General features: G+C 53.7%; 1 protein-coding gene across 1 annotated transcript in view; it reads left to right on the top strand.

Annotated features, from left to right (window-relative positions):
* The window catches only part of CHMP3 (charged multivesicular body protein 3), a 68,147-nt gene extending 55,775 nt beyond the window's left edge, over positions 1-12,372 (top strand). The window contains exons 4-6 of the mRNA XM_004465694.4: positions 7,370-7,491; positions 10,702-10,816; positions 11,963-12,372. Coding sequence (XP_004465751.1) covers positions 7,370-7,491; positions 10,702-10,816; positions 11,963-12,111 — 386 coding nt within the window. The 3' untranslated portion in view covers positions 12,112-12,372. The remainder of the gene's footprint in view (positions 1-7,369; positions 7,492-10,701; positions 10,817-11,962) is intronic.
* The last annotated feature ends 4,269 nt before the right edge of the window (positions 12,373-16,641 follow it).

Below are 16,641 nucleotides of genomic sequence, written 5' to 3'. Positions count from 1 at the left end.
TCTCTCCTCTGTGTTGCTGATTCTTTCTTCATGATTTCAGATATGCTCTTATGCCTTTTAGTTTTATATTTTATCTCACTATAGCTTTCATTCCCATAAGATTCTTATTTTTCTATTCAAGATTTCAAATTTTTCTTTGTGCTCACCCAGTGTCTTCTTAATTTCTTTTATTTCTTTAGCCATGATTTGAAAAAACTCCATGATTTGATTTAAGAGATTTGTATGAACATCATTGATGAGTTGTTTCAAGTCCTATGTCTCGTGTGGAGCTTTGATTTGTTCCTTTGCCTAAGTTAGATCTTCCTATTTCTTAGTATGGCTTGTAATTTTTTATGGATGTCTAAGCATCTGATTATGATGGTGAATTAACTGTTTATTTTCTCTCTCTTGCCTAGGGATTTATTGTTAAGTAGCTTTATGCTACCACTGTTATTTGATTCTTATTCTAGATATGTAGGGTTTACCCTGTTTAGCTGCTCAAATTAGAGGTAAGGACTCAGTAATGGGATGCAGGCCAGTTTCCAAGGGCCTTGGAGAGGGGATTGGTAAAGGTAACAGATTGCCTCTTTTATTTATTTCTTAGTATTTTCCCCTTCTTTACATGCACTTTCCTGGTCTGCCAGCAGATGGCACTCTTTGGCATACGTCTCAGCTCAGACCTCCAATGCTAGGGTGGAGTGCATTCGCTGTAACCCAGCCTAGCTGTACAGTGCAGAAGCAGTGTCCTCAGGGTGTCCTCAGCAAGCCTCACAAAGAAACTTTCTCAGAAGCTGCTCTACTCCTTGCACAGCCACACCCTTCCTCCCTCTGTGTCCTCAGCCACCAGCCCAGGGCAGCGGTAAAGATATTTGAGGAGGCAAATTATCTTTAGCTCCCTGCAGGCTCTCAGGGCAAACAATGTTGTGGCCCCACCCATCCTAGAAGTGTGTGACCCCTCCAATGCAGCAGAGAAATTTCACTCACCAAAATCTGGATTTGCTGTAGGCTGTGTCCTTCCCTCTTCCCTTGCTTGGGGAAGAGGACCCTTGTAAGCCCCTTAGTCTGTAGCTGCCAGCCAGGGTCCAGAGGACCCAGTGCTGTTCGCTCCAAAGGTGTGGGGATGGGCACCAGGAACTGCTGCTTAGCTTTACTCGTGGGATTTTTCCAGCCAGCCGAGACTCCTTTCCTTTGCCCCTCTCTCTTCTGGGTGGTGTCTAGCCTTCCCCTAGTCTCCTGAGCCCTAGAACAGTTTTCAGCAATGTTTCTGCCTATCCTGTAGCTATTTTCCTGGGAGAGAAGTGAGCTCTCTCTCTGCCTCTCTAATCCTCCGTCTTCCTGGAAGTCCTTGGATTTCTGTCTCTTTTAGGTCATTTTAATGGCATATATAATTTATTACTTATTTTGGCCATACAGATTTTCTATGTTTTTCTTTAAACTTTGATTTTAAAGTAATTCAAACTTACAAAATAGTTGCAAACATTATACAAAATTCATGCAGAGAAGTTCAACATGCACCACACCTCCACTTCCAGATGCTTAGATCCACCAATTTTAACATTTTCCACATTTGCTGAATTATTCTATCCTTGCATCCATCTCTCTGTCCATCCATCCATGCATATATCCATCAACCTATTTTCTGAACATTTGAGAGTCAGTTGTATACATCAGACTCATTGAACACATAATACTTCCACATACATTTCCTAAAACAAGGATTTTCATTTATGTAACCACCTTAAGTGCAGTTATCAGGTTCAAGAAATTTAACATTGATATGACTCTTACAATCTCTACTCCAGTTTTTCATATGTCTCAATATTATCAGTATTAGTTAAAAGAGGTGCTGATGCAAAGTGCCAGAAGTCTGTTGGCTTTTATAAAGGGTATATATTTGGGATAGACACTTAGAGTCACAAGGCTCTAAAGAGGCCAACTCAAGATACCATAAGAGGTACTTTCCTACCCACAGTCATTTGTGTCTGTGAAGGTTCAGCCTTCCTTCTTCCCGTTTTTTTTTTAATTTTTAAAAAGATTTATTTACTTATATCTCCTAGCCCCCTTGTTGTTACATTTACTGTGTCTATTTGTTGTGTACACTTCTCTTTCTAGGAGGTACTGGGACCTGAACCTGGGACCTCCCATGTGGGAGTGAACCACCTCCACTCCCCGCTTTGCTGCATCTCCCACTATGTTTCCTCACTGTCTCTTGGTTGCATCATTTCACTGCATCATCTTGTCATGTCAGCTCACTGCACCAGCCCGTCGCGTCAGCTCACCATCTTGCGTGTCCTCTCCAGGAGGCACCAGGAACCAAATGCAGACCTCCCATTTGGTAGGTGGGAACCCAGTCACCTGAGCCACATCTGCTTCCCCTTCTTCCTCTTAAGGTTCCATGATCCCAGCTTCTTCCCTTCTCAACTGTAGCCTGGCATAAGGCTCATATCTCTTCCCGGGGCCTCTGCAGTATCTGATGAACTATCTCTCTTCCTTTGTGTCTACTTCTCTCTGTATCCACTTCCTTGAGAGAGTCTGTTTTATCAGCCCACCAAGAGTCGCACTCTAATGACATGGTTGAACCAAAGCCTTGATCTTAACATAATTTAATCAGACATCTCAGCTGAATCTAATACAATCAAAGGGTTATCACACCCAGAAGAATAGACTAGTTTACAAACATAATCTGTATTTCTTTTTGGAACCCATAAATAATATGAAACTGTCACACCATCCTTTGGAGCCTTTTCTTCTCCATTATGAGATCCAGTCCAGAAGCACATATTGTAATTAATTATCAGTGTCTCTTTAGTTTTTCCTTTTTTTGTTTTTGTTTTTAGTTGTAGGAATGAATCTACAGCGTATCTCATCTCAGCCTCTCCCAAGTATACAACTCAGCAGGATTAATCAAATTCACAATGTTGTGATGCCCTCACCATTTTCCTGCCACCCCACACAGAAATCTTATACCCATTATGCGTTAACTGCCCATTCTTGCTCCTGCTAGCCTGTGCCCTAATTTCTGTCTCTGTGAAGTTCTATATTCTGATTTTTTCTTTTTGTAGTTACCATGGGGTTTAATTTTAACATCCTAAATCTGTAAAGATTGTTTTTTTCTGTGGTACCAACTTAATTTTGGTAGTATACACGAACTGTGATCCTATACCCTTGTGCTCCCCACCATTACGCATTTCTTGTCACAAATTACATATTATTATGAGCGCAAAACTACTGATTTATCATTACTTTTTATGCATTTGCCTTTTAAATCCTTTAAGAAGTAAAGAGTGGAATTACAAATAAAAAATGCGGGAAACGGACTTTGGCCCAGTGGTTAGGGCGTCCGTCTACCACATGGGAGGTCCGCGGTTCAAGCCCTGGGCCTCCTTGACCCGTGTGGAGCTGGCCCATGCGCAGTGCTGATGCGCGCAAGGAGTGCCCTGCCACGCAGGGGTGTCCCCGCGTAGGGGAGCCCCACGCACAAGGAGTGCATCCATAAGGAGAGCCGCCCAGCGCGAAGGAGGGAGCAGCCTGCTGAGGAATGGCGCCGCCACACTTCCCGTGCCGCTGACGACAACAGAAGCGGACAAAGAAACAAGACGCAGCAAAAAGACACAGAAAACAGACAACCGGGGGAGGGGAGGGGAATTAAATAAATAAAAATAAATCTTTAAAAAAAAAACAAATAAAAAATGCATTTGCACCAATTTTTATATTTACCAATTTTTATAGTTACCTTTACTCAAGATCTTTATTCTTCATTTGGCTTTGATCTAGTGTTCTGGTGTTTTTTCCTTTTAACTTGAAGAACTCCCTTTAGCTTCTCTTGTAGGGCTGGTCTGGTGGTGACAAACTTCCTCAGCTTTTGTCTTTCTGGATGTCTTAATCTCTCCCTCACTTTTGGAAGTTAGTTTTGCCAGATACACAATTCTTAGTTGACAGTTTTTTTCCATTCAGGACTTTAAAATATGCCATCCCACTGGTTTCTTGCCTCCATGGTTTATGATGAGAAATTGCCCTTTAATTTTACTGAAGCTCCCATGTATGTGACATGCTGTTTTTCTTGTGGCTTTCCGAATTCTCTCTTTATCTTTGATATTCAATGGTTTGATTTTATGTCATGGTGTGTGTCTATTTGGATTATCCTGTTTGGAATCATTGAGCATCTTGAATATATGTTGGTCTTTTGTTACATTTGGGAAGTTTTCAGCCACTTAAAAAAATTTGTCTGGCCTTTTCCCCCTTTCTTTTACTTTTGGGACTCCAACAATGCATATATAGTTTCACCTGATGGTGTCCCACAAATTCTGCAGGCTCTGTTCACTTTTCTTCCTTCCTTTTTTCTTTCTGCTCCTCAAACTGAATAATTTCAATTGTCTTACTTTATGTTCACTGATTTTTTCTTTTGCCCATTCTATCTGCAGTTGAACCTCTCTGGAGAATTTTTATTTCTGTTACTGTGGTCTTCAGCTCTGTTTGGTTCCTTTTCATAATTTGTCCCTTTATTGCTATTTTCTTTTTGTTTTCCTAATGCCCATTAGTTCTTTGACCTTATTTTCTTAGCTCTTTGAGCACATTAAGTATAGTTGTTTAAGTCTTTGATATTTCTCAGGTCTCATCTTCCTTACTGATGGTTTCTAATGGCTTATAATCTTCTCCTTTGCCAGGGCCATTGCTTCCTATTGCTTTGTATGTTTTATAATCTTTTTTTGCAACCTGAACATTTTGATATTTTAAGGTGTTTTCACTGGAATTTAGACACTGAGGTGTTTTTTCTTTAAGCTTGAATTCAGTTAGTGTTATAATAGAGATTTTCTTGAATGTAAGGAGGTAAAAAAAAAAAGGTGGTTTTTTTTAAATGAACAACTTTTTCAGTCCCTGTAGAGTGTCCCCAGTGTTGTTCTTTTCTTCAGCGCTTAGCTGTACAGTGAGTTTAGAGAGCAGCCCAAGACAAAAGCATAGAGACTCCAAGATCCTTTCTGCACGTGTCTTGTCCATATGACCCTAGGATTTCCCCCCTTTCCGTACATAGGAATGTCCTCATTATCCCAGGATAACAGTGCTTCCTTGTGGTTCCTGGTGCTGCGCCATGTGTCCGTGGCTGGCACTCCTTTGCCCCAGGCGGCTGGATTTTAGCTGTTCTGCGGTGTTCCGTGGGAGTGTTCTGTGAGCTGCCTTTAGGCACGGGACATGCTCTGGGACTCTGAGCTCATGAAGCGTGTCCTGGTTCAGTCCTTCAGGCTGCCCCCAGACAGCTTGTACCAGGCACACATGCATCCTTGTACAAAGGTTATCACTCTGCTCCCTGTAGGGCCAAGAACCCACGCTGGGAGCACAGACCAGCTCTGCTGAGCCAGTAAGGGGATGGGGTGGGGCCAGGCAGGACATCCCGAGAGCCTACTGTTCTTAACTTGCCTTTCTCTTGATTCAGCATTTGCCCTATTACTGTAGTCCTTTAACTGTCTTCTGGAGCTTTGAGAAAGCTGTTTCTGACAGCAAAATGAGAGAAATCAGGAAAGAAAGGGCGAACATGCATGTCAGTGCGTGGAGGTCAACGGCTCCTTTTTAAGGGTTCCTGAGTGTACTCCTATCTTCTTTAGAGGAAAGCACGGCAATAGCATCATGCATCCAGCCCTTAGAAAAACCACAAACTGCTACACATCACCCAGGCAGTTCTGACCCTCCTGCTTCCTTGCCTCGTGTGCTCTTTGAGATGTGAAAGCTTTCTGGAGCTCTGGATTCCGAGGGTCATGTCCTAGGGGCTTCGCCTGTGTCTTAGTTTCCCTGCTGCTGAAACAAATACCGTTCAGTGGGTGGGCTTAACGACCCGTTTACTGGCACATGGTTAGAAGGCTTGCTGGAATCATCTGCTCACCAGCCGTCTGTGGGGTTCCTCGGCTGTTCCATCACATGGCAGTGCACACGGTGGCATCTTTTTCTTCTGCGTTACATTGACTTCTGGCTCCTGGCTGTTCCCTGTGGTTTCCAACAGAAGTCCTGATTAAAGGCTAACCTGACTCAGTGGGGCCCCTCCTCACCTGAAGTAGCATCTTGAAGAGACCCTATTTACATGCATCCACACCCACCAGCAAGCAGCCCAGGACACGTGTAAACTGGAGTGCAGGTCCGAGCCCCCGCAGCTGGCACAGCGACATGGAGGAGGTCTGGGTGCTAGTTTGGGTGAGCAGCTTAATGTACAGCAATTCTGAGAACTTAATTTTTTTTATTTTTTTATTTTTATTTTTTTTTAAATGTTACATTCAAAAAATATAAGAAGTCCCCACATACCCCCACACCCCTCACCCCACTCCTCCCAAATCAACAACTTCTTTCATTGTCATGGGACATTTGTTGCATTTGGTGAATACATTTTGGAGCACTGCTGCACCACATGCATAATAGTTTACCTTGTAGTTTACACTCTCCCCCAGTCCACCCAGTGGGCTATGGCAGGACATACAATGTCCAGTATCTGTCCCTGCAATATTACCCAGGACAACTCCAAGTCCTGAAAATGGCCGCACATCATATTTCTTTTTCTCTCTCCCTACCCTCAGCAGCTACCATGGCCACTTTGTCCACATCAATGCTACAATTTCTTCCGTTACTAATCACAGTACTTCCATAGTAGAATATCAGTAAGTCCACTCTAATCCATACTCTATTCCTCCATCCTGTGGACCCTGGGATGGTTGCGTCCACTCCCCCTCTATATCGAGAGGGGGCTTAGGTTCCACATGGATGATGGATCCACTTCTACCTGCACTCAAGTAGGCACTCTTGGCTCCCTGGTGTGGTGATTGACCTCCTGCCCTCTGGTTTATTGGACTTACGCAGCCAGCAAACAGGAAGGGGAATTCTGAGAACTTTAAATCTCATTTCAGAACAAGTTTGTATGGCGACCAGCTGCTGTTGCCATGCTTTCCTCTAAAGAAGATAGTAGTGTACCTCAGGAACCATTAAAAAGGAGCCGTGGACCTCCACGCACTGACGTGCACGTTCTCCCTTTCTTTCCTGATCTCTCATCTTGCTGAGGAACGTGACAGGTTCCTCCCGGAAGCGCTGCTCTCCAGGGTCTGGGGTGAGGAGCGCTCCTTGGGGCCTGCAGCATTCTGTTTTCCAGGATGGCCCTGCCAAGGCCCAGAGCTTTCCCCCATTTGTGACTTGCTGCGCGGCTGCAGGCTGCTCCCAGGCCAGCCGGGTGGTGTGTACTCTCAGAAGGCATGCCAGGAGTAGCCAGGTAGCCCAAACGTAAGGCCGCCATCCCCTCGGCCCGCCAGCACAGTGACGTGCTCTAAGGCACCTGCCGCTGCCCCTTCACTGCTGTGGGCTGGCGAGGCCTGTCCGTCTCCTCACCCGTCGCGCCGTCTTGATTCCTCACTTTCCCTTGCAGCGGTGCTGCGGGTGGCCGGTTCCCTGCAGAAGAGCACAGAAGTGATGAGAGCCATGCAGAGTCTGGTGAAGATCCCAGAAATCCAGGCCACCATGCGGGAACTGTCCAAGGAGATGATGAAGGTGAGCCTGCGTGCCCTTCCCGAGCACAGGGCGCCACCCCAGCAAGTGGCCAGGGTTAGCAGGGGGCCGGGTGGGAATGGACACGCCTCTGCTGCTGGACCAGCGATGCTGGCGTCAGAGGAGCAGCCGTGAGCCCAGTGGAGACCATGTGCGCTGGCACGACCAGCCCGCTGGTCCAGAGGGCTCCTTAGGGGAAGCAAGACCATGCACCCTGAGCTCTGCGGCAGGTGGGGGTCCAGAGAGTGGAGGGCGGGCATGGGGGTTGTGGGCTCCAGCCCCCGCGGGGGTGGAAGGAAACCCAGTGTGCCAGTTGGCCAGGGCAGCTGTAACAGACCAGGCTGGTGACAACGGGCTCCCCGGCAGAGGCGTGCGCCTCGGGGTTCTGGAGGCGGAAAGCCCGACCTCAGGGGCCCACAGGGCCGAGCGTGCCCTGCGCCTGCGGCGTCCTGCCCGTGGCTTGCTGGCGGCCCGAGTCCGTCTCTGCCCCGGCACCAGCCGACTCTCTCCCTCTCTGTCTCCTCACCGTGTCCAAATTTCGTCCTCTTGTGAGGACTCCATTCATATTAGACCTCAGCCCACCCGACTCATCGTGGCTTCACCTCAGCCACCAGGCTCTCCAAAGACCCCACTTGGAAACGTGCTCCCAGGCCCAGGCAGGGTGTCGGCCCTGAGCCTGCCTGGGGAGGCGCTCCCTCTGCTGCTCCAGGGATGCTGGTGTCCGTCTAGTCCAGGCGCTGGCAGACGTGTCCACAAGGGCCACTAAGTGTGTCCTGGGCTCTGCAGCCGTACATGAACAGGCGTGCGTGGCTGTTCCCACAAGCCTTTATTTACAAAACCAAGTGGCAGACCAGATGGGCCCACTCGCCGTCGTTTGCTGGACTGTGTTCCAGACTAAGAGATGGGGAGACAGACCCAAACAGAAAGCACCCAAACACCACCGCTGCCCACTGATGGCACCCCACACACGCCCCGCTGAGTCCTCCTGGCAACGCTGCAAGCTGGGTGTCCCCCGTCTCGTGCACGGGAGGGAATGCACCTGAGAGCCGCTGCGGTTTGCCCAGGTTACAGAGGTAGGAAGTCTGGGGTTGGAGCACAGATATCACCTGTGCTGTCACAGAGGAAAGGGAGCCAGGAAATGGTGGCTGTGGGTGCCACTGCAGGTCCCATCTGTGGCTGAGAAGAGGATCGCAAGGCCCCCTCCTTCAGTCTGCACAGACATGGCTGCCCTTGGTGCCAGGAACTTCACTTGTGTCCTTGAGTTACACGTGGGGCTGGAGGGCCTGGAGGAGAGGGCCGGCGGGAGACAAACGCAGCCTGGAAGCTCGGGCCCAGGGAGCCCCGCAGCGCCTGCCTGCCACATGGGAGGCCCCGAGTTCAGACCCCGGCGCCTCCTGAAAAACCAAAACAACAACAAATAACAAGCAAACAAAAAACCGAGGCAGGGACGCTGAGGCAGCTCAGTGGTTGAGCGCCGGCTTCCCACGTACGAGGTCCCGGGTTCAGTCCCTGGCCCCTGGGATCTCAAAAAAAAAAAACAACCCAGAACCAGGTGTTTGGAATGAGAGCTCCTTGGGTGGGAGCCAGGCACGGAGGGGCGGATGTCCTTTCCAAGCAGTGCGTCGGGTCTCCTCCCTGCCCGCCTGGAGCCACTCGCCTGGAGCCGCCCGCCTGGAGCCAGCGAAGGGGCGGGCAGTGGCCTCAGGTGCTGCTCTCGGCTCTCAGCCCCGGGCTCCTGGGCGCGTCTTAGCGCCTGGCCTTCCTCTCAGTGGTTTCTGAGTTCTCCAAGGCCTGCGTGTGGCAGGCTGTGTTTAATGGTCGTGTTTAATGGCCACGTCAGCGTCGCCGCCCGGGCGTACTGCGGCTCCCGCGGGCCGGCTCCGAGTGGGCAGGGCTGGGGCCGCGGGCGTTTCCCCTCCTCCAGGCCGGGCTGGTGGGCGGCAGAGCGGGAGGAGTGGGCTCCGCAGCGACTAGGGCAGCCTCTGCCTCGGGCCCTGCAGGGCCGTTGGGGCCAGCACCTGGGGGCCGCGCCTCCCCACCCAGCAGGCGGAATCAAGCCTCTTCCTGACCCGCGTGACAGGAATGGGAATGTTTACCTGTTCCTTTCCGGGTTGGAGAGCGTTCTGTGAACGGGCAGCACGTGGTGCCAGCCCGATTCCTGCCCCTGGGTCGCTCAGTGGCCCGGGGGCCGAGCGGCAGCCGGCCACAGGGGTTGCCTTAGACCTGAGCCCGTCAGCCTGGCCAGAGAGCTGCGCCTGACCGAGGGCAGCGGAGAACGTGGCCCGCGGGCCTCAACCCACTAATCCTCCCGGGTGCAAAGCGGGGGGACAAATAAGCCAGGGTCCCCCCCCCCCCCGGCAGCTCCTCAGAAGCTGAGCGCGGGCCCCCCACCACAGCCATGCAGGGGCCCCGCCTGCCCCTTCTGCCCTTTGCGACCCTGGAGGTGCCATTCTGCCCGGTGCTTCAGACACAGACAGAGGTGCCGGCGGGGCCTTACCGGGGAGGGAGGACCCTGTGAAGCGGGGAGACGCCGGCCTCCTGCTGGGCGTGCCCGGGGGCGCTTCCTCGGGCCCCAGCCCTGCCCAGTGGTGCCTCTCCCCTCGAGCACAGAGCCTGCTGCTGGCTGGCCCTGCAGGCCGCGGCACGGACACCCCCCGGAGTGGATGAGCGGGTGCAGGGGACTGACCGGCCTTGCTGGCCTGGCCCCGTGCCCTCTGCCCATGTCAGGGTATCCAGGGCTGCTTCCCAGCCACCGGAGGAGCCTCCTTCCAGCGCCCGCCGCAGGCCCGGCCCCCAGCAGCTGAACCCCGGCTGGCCCGGCCTCCTCGGGCCTCCCCGGCCTTCCCGCCCTGCGTAGGCGTCTGTGGCCAGGGTGGGACGCGGCCGCAGCCCGCTCTCACGCCGCTTCCCCCGTCGGCCTCCTCAGGTGGCATTTGCAGTGTCAGGCAGTTGCTTCCCAGGACGGCTCATGTGCCAGCAGGGTCTCCGCCCTAGGGAAGCGCAGGGCCCTTGCCAGCCCTGGGGCTCGGTTCAGAGGCCGTGGGGGCTGCAGCCTCTGCAGGGGGCACGGCCAGGCGGCCCCGGCGGGCCTCGCCGTCAGCCTGCACAGGGTGGGCAGCACTCGGGAGCAGCGGGGCTCGCGGGACTGGGCTCCCCGTGTGCCCACCCAGAGGTGGCGGCTGAGGGCGCTGACGGCCCCTGTTCCGTGTCTAGGCTGGGATCATAGAGGAGATGTTAGAGGACACCTTTGAGAGCATGGACGACCAGGAAGAAATGGAGGAAGCGGCAGAAATGGAAATTGACAGGATTCTGTTTGAAATCACGGCAGGTACGACCGCGCGCTCCTCCGCCTCCCGCGGCCACCGGCCCTGCCTCCCTCCCGTCTCCGCTTTTCAGTTTAGATTAGGCGAGCTGTTCCCTGAAAAGCTTGGCATCGTAACCGTCTTAAGCACACACACAGCGAGAGAGAGGGCCTTAATTCCTGGAGGCTCGGCGTCTGTGCTGAGACCACGTGGGAGTGTCCGTTGGTGCCGGCCCTCTTGAGGCACTGGCGATAGTGACCTCTGGACCCGCTGCCGGGCGTTCTCGCTGACGGAGCGACTGGAGGAGGGTCCGTGCTAGCACGGAGTGCGGTACTGAAAGTCTGAGACAAAGTACATGCCTAAAATGAGAATATTGGTTGCCTCAATCGTAGTACATCTAGTTAAATGGAATATTAATGAGCCACGATAGGTGATATAGAAATAGATTTATCGGCATGGAAAGATGTTCAAAATATGTGAAAAAGGAGGCTTTCCTTTACAGAAATACACACTTTTATGTAGAACCTGTCTGAAAGTGGGATAAATAACAATGTCAGTAGTGGATGTGAGGGCGACCTGGCTGCGACATCTGTCGCCCCGTTGCTCGCCAGGGCGGACTCGGCCGATCTGGCTGGCGAGGGTACGTGAGTGGCTGCGCCCCCCGCTGGCACCTCCAAGCAAGCTCTCCAGGGCCAATAGTAACTACCTTTGAGTAATGGCTACTGAATATTTAAATTTTCTTTTTACTTCTGGATTTTCTGAGTTTTATGTTTAATAAAAATATAAAACTGGTAGGATTGAAATTTTTTTTAATTCAGGAAAAGAAGAGTAGTTGGGTAAAAAAAATATGAAGAATTTAGAAACAATTTGGTTTTACTCAGAGAGAAGCTTGAACATCTTCGTGCATCTTGAAAGTTAAGTTTTCAGTAGCGTTTAGGGACTTAGGGCAGGCACCTCAGCAGCACGGTGCTCAGTCGAGATCCCTGCAGTTACGGTTTCGGTGTCCTTACGAGTTGGTGCCTGCCCATCCGCCCCGGCGAGCAGAGCCCACACGGCCTGTTTCATGCCCCTTCTCTGTCCTCGCCCCCTGGTCCAGGTAGGAGAAGGTGGGGACGGGGGGCGGGCACCTCCCAAAGCCGGCGTTTGGCTCATCTGTCTGCGTTTGTTTCCAGGGGCGCTGGGAAAGGCACCCAGCAAGGTGACGGACGCCCTGCCCGAGCCCGAGCCTCCGGGGGCCATGGCTGCCTCGGACGAGGAGGAAGAGGAGGAGGAAGAGGCCCTGGAGGCCATGCAGTCCCGGCTGGCCACGCTGCGCAGCTAGGGCGCCCCCCGGCCGCCCACGCCCCAGCGCCCGCCTGTCCCGGGGCCCACGTTCGGGGCTCCCTGCCGGCATCTGCTGCCTCCGCAGGGTCTGGGCCCTGGGTCCTCGGAGCATCGCGCAGGGCTCCTGGTGGAGGGGAAGGATCTGTTCCCCAGGAAGGCCTCCTGAGGACAGAGTTGATTGCTGAGTGTTGAAGACTCTGTACATTTTTTTTGGCTGTAAAACACTATACAAATGGATTTTAATAAATTTCTGCTTTACGCTTGGTCTCCTCATTTTGTCTTCTTTTTCTCCAGAAAGAATGCTTGGGGGTTGTGCCCCATGTCCAGTAGGCTGGCCAGCTGGAGGCAGCGTTACCTCTGTGGCTGCATGTGTGTATGTGTGTCCTTTGCCGCTTCCTTCCCTTGGAGCAAGTTGCTGCACGGTGCATTGTGGGAACAGAGGCTCAGGCACACAGAAACTTCCAGCAAGTGACCACTTTATTGCTCACCCAGCACAGAGTCCCAAAGAGCAGGAGAAGAGACCCCACTGCGGCACGTCTCCCAGGGAGGCCAGGCGGCTGGTGGCGGCTGGTGGGTGGCAGCTCCGCACACGCTGCTTCGTGTCAGAGACAGGAGACCTTGTGCTGTTTGAGTGTGACGTACTTAGCCCCCAGGGGCAGGGGCCCTGCCTCTGCGTTCCCCCCGACGCCGCTTGTTCCCAGCTTCCGGGTGGTGGAGCCTGTCTGGAGTAACGGCTGTTCCATGCCCCGCCGCCCCCGGGAGCCAGCTGAGGAGATGCCACGTAGAACCTGGTTGCACCCTGCGCAGTGGCCGCGTTCAGGGGGCTTAGCCGTAGCACACTCACCTGGTCGGGGCAGGAGGACGTCTGAGGCTCACCAAGCACTGCGCTGGCCCGAGTCCAGTGATGCTGCCGAGCGTGAACTCAGCTGTGGCAGCCAAGGTGGCCGCACGTGCGCGCCGTGTTCTTTGGCACTTAGTCGCAGCCAGGGCTGCCGGCAGGGGCGGGTGCAGCTCCGTGGACCCCGCCCGGCAAGTCACGCTGTGCTGGAGATCTAAACTGGCAAGACGCCAGGGCCATTTGCCAGCTTCATTACACCAGGAGCGGTTGCAGGGCAGGCTGCCAGCGGTGTGGCGAGTGCTCAGCCCTTGGCTGTGCCGTTTTCTTTGTCACCATGAAGGACTTCCAGGTGTTGGTTCAAATGGGAGGAGGAAAAGTCAGCCGAGGGTCTGTGCAGGCTCGGCAAAGAGGAGAGAGGCAGCGCGGGGTCGGATGGTCGGTCGGGTTCCCAGCCAGTGATGACCCAGCGCGGCAGGGTGACGGCGTGTCCTGACAGTGGCATGGCCACCACATCCTGTGGAGACACTGTCCTCGGCCCATTGCAGTAACTTACCCACCCAGTCTGACTGCCCTTGCCCTGGGCTATCATCTCACCCCTGCCCCGCTGAGTGTCTTACCCGTGTTTTCCAACCCACGTTCCCCCTTCCTGGTAGGTGGGGGTTGTCAGACTCCTCGAAGGTGGGCCAGGACGGTGAGTGTCACGTGGCCCCTCACTTGTGTCACACGTGCCTGGGCACCCCGGGGCCAGCCCGCCGGGTGTCACCCCACGTGCGTGAGGCACTCCTAGGCCCGCTTCCGGCATCCCACCACTCCACCTGGCAGCCCTGACCCCCGCCATCCTGGGGCTCGTGAGAGGGTGTAACGAGGTGAGACGCGGGATGGGCCGCTGAGCGGCTGGAGGGAGAGCACGGGTGGGGCCAGCCCTCGTCCTGACGTGCACAGGGGCAGGTGGGAGCAAAGCCTGGGGTCCTTGCTCACCCCTGCCCCCTCTCTGCTAGGAAGTGGGACAGGCTGTTTCCCTTCGGGAGAACGCAGAGTTCAGCTTCCAGAGGGCCCAGGAAAGGTGGACGGTCATCAGTGAGAGAACTGGGGGTGGAGAGGCCAGCGCTTCCTTCCCAGGCAGCCACTGAAGGGCTGCGAGGTGCTGGCTGCCCGTGGGTGGCGGCCGCTGCTTCATTTCATGGAGGCGGAGCTTCCTCGCTCAGCTCCGTGGTGCGTCCAGCAGCGGAAGCAGCCCGGGGAAGTGCAGCCGCTTCACAGCATCGTCCTCGTCCCCCAGGCAGGGCTCCTCCTCCACCTCCCTTCCAGGAGGATCTCCAGCCCCTTCAGGTGTGAAAAGCAGTGGGGTGCATCCTTGATGGAGTGAGTCTCCCCGAGATGCCAGCCTGTGCCATGCTTATCAGTGTGGTGCCCTTCCAGGCTGCCAGGTGTTTCCCACACTGGGAGCCTCTGAGTCTCCAGCCAGGTTCCCTCCACAAACCCACCACATGCTGAGCCGCTGGTGACGTGCAGGAGTCAGTACGCAGGTGCACGGGGTGCCTGGGTCCCAGGGTCCCCGAGGAAGGACCGCTTGCAGGCAGCCCTTTGGGCACTCTCCAGGGCCAGCAGGAGGAATGGCAGCTGCCGCTGGCGATGGCTTGGCTGGTCCCTCAGTGACGCGCTGCGCATCTGATGGGGCATCCTTGGGTCCGGTCCGCAGCGTGCCACGGCAAGGACAGGCCCTCTGCGCTGCAGCAGGGCCGTGCTGAAGGCTGCCCGCCGCCCGCTCGTGCAGGCCCCTGGGGCCAGCCGCGCCCCTGAACGCGCCACGTCCACCTCGTGATGCTCGTCAGGCGCTGCCCGGGGCGGGTGTTCGGATGTGCTGGGACCCAGCACGGGGTGGGGTTTCTGGCCTCAGGAAGCCCTGGGGGCTCTCCACCATCCTCTATTCCCACCAGGTCCCCTTAGCCCGCCAGAAGCTGCCCCTGGGAGGGGTGTGGCGCTGGGCTGTCTCTGGGCACATCTGGGGTGCCCTGGTGCTCCCTCCAGCTGCCGGGGGCACTGGGGGTGGGGGGGTGAGGGTCCACGTGGCAGAGGCCTGTAGCTCGAATGGAGGCCAGGCTCCAAAGTCCTCGAGGCCAGGTAGCTGAGACGGCCACCTGTGCCCCTCAGGGCCCGCTCCTCCACTCCCCAGGGGAAAGCACCTGCTCTCTGTGTCCCCGGTAGAGGGCTGCCAGGAGGACACTGCGATGAGGGAGGCTTGGCTCCAATATGCAAATAGCCCAGTGCCCGGGACCGGGGGCGCCAAGCAACCACCCCTCTCCCACCACTCGTGTGAAATGCTCTCACCATAGGGTAGGTTGCTTTCAAGTTCTGAAGAAGCCCCGTTGTTTCCATTTCTGCTTTCAGGCTAAGGAAGAAGCCTTGTTGGCCCCTTGTCACGCCATCTACTCCACAGGGGGGGCCAGAGTCTGTCCTGGCCCTGGGGCGGCCCGGGACCTGGGAAGGGACATGATGATTGTATGGATGCGCCCTAAGCCTTCTCTGTCCTCAGGCTGCCAGCACCAGCACCCGCGGCCCCGGCCCTCGCCCTCTCCACCCCACCCCACCTGCGGCAGCGAGGGGCACTTAGTCCAAGGGCACTAAGTACCTTGCCCCCAGCCTTTCCTTCCTGCCCCGCTTGTGAGCACAGCTCACCCCTGCGGGGTCCCAGCACGTCTCATGAGGCTCCTGCCGCTCCCCGCGCCCCCGTCTTTTCAAAGCTGCCTTCCTGCTGGCCAGCAGCACGGCCCACAGGGCCTTCCGCCCTTATCTAGACATCCGTCTGGAGCCCGTGGAGACGAGTCCTGCCTCGTGTTTGTTCCCAAAGAGCACTTGTCACTCCTGCCTCTGCTCTCCTCCCAACCCCCCGAAAAACCATCCAGCTTTCAGAGCTTTGAAGAAATGGGGCCATATTGTCTTTTTTTTTTCAAACTTTTTATTTTGAAATAATTTCAAACTTACAGGACAGTAGCAAAAACAATGTAAACCCATACAAAGAACATACCCCCCACCCCCAGACACCAGTTTTAACTTTTTGCCACTGTTGCCATATCATTCAATCCATCGTCTCTTCATCTTGCTTTCTATCATCTATCATCTATTTATCTTCTAACATTTGAGAGCATTTGTATACATCATTCTCCTTGAACGCATAATACTTCCATGAACATTTCTAACAAGGGTATTATTAACTTCTGTAATCACCGTAAGTTACCAAGTTCAAGAAATTTAATGTTGATTTTTCTTATGTCCCAATGTCCTTTTGAGCATCTTATCTTCCATTCTTAGATCCCATCCAGTATCATATATTGTACTGAATTGTCATAGTCTCTTTAGTTCTCTCTTTTTTTTTTAAATTATGGAAACATACATACAAAATAAATCTTTCCATTCCAACCCCTTCCATGCATACCATCAGTGGAATAAATCACATTCAGTTTTGCCATGCCCTCCCCGCCATCCGTTATTAGAACCTTCCCTTCACCCCAAAGAGAAACCCAGCACTCATTTTGCATTACCTCCCCCATGCCCTGCCCCCACTCCTGGTAGCCTGCACTCTGCTCTCTGATTCTGTGAGTTTGCATTTTTTCTGATATTTTCTTTATGGTTACCATGGTGCTAAAATCTAACATCCTAATTTATAACAATTTTGTTTGCTTTGATACCAAT

Source organism: Dasypus novemcinctus, chromosome 17 (genome assembly GCF_030445035.2).
Source record: "Dasypus novemcinctus isolate mDasNov1 chromosome 17, mDasNov1.1.hap2, whole genome shotgun sequence".
Taxonomy (NCBI): domain Eukaryota; kingdom Metazoa; phylum Chordata; class Mammalia; order Cingulata; family Dasypodidae; genus Dasypus; species Dasypus novemcinctus.
This window is presented reverse-complemented; position numbering and strand designations above follow the sequence as displayed.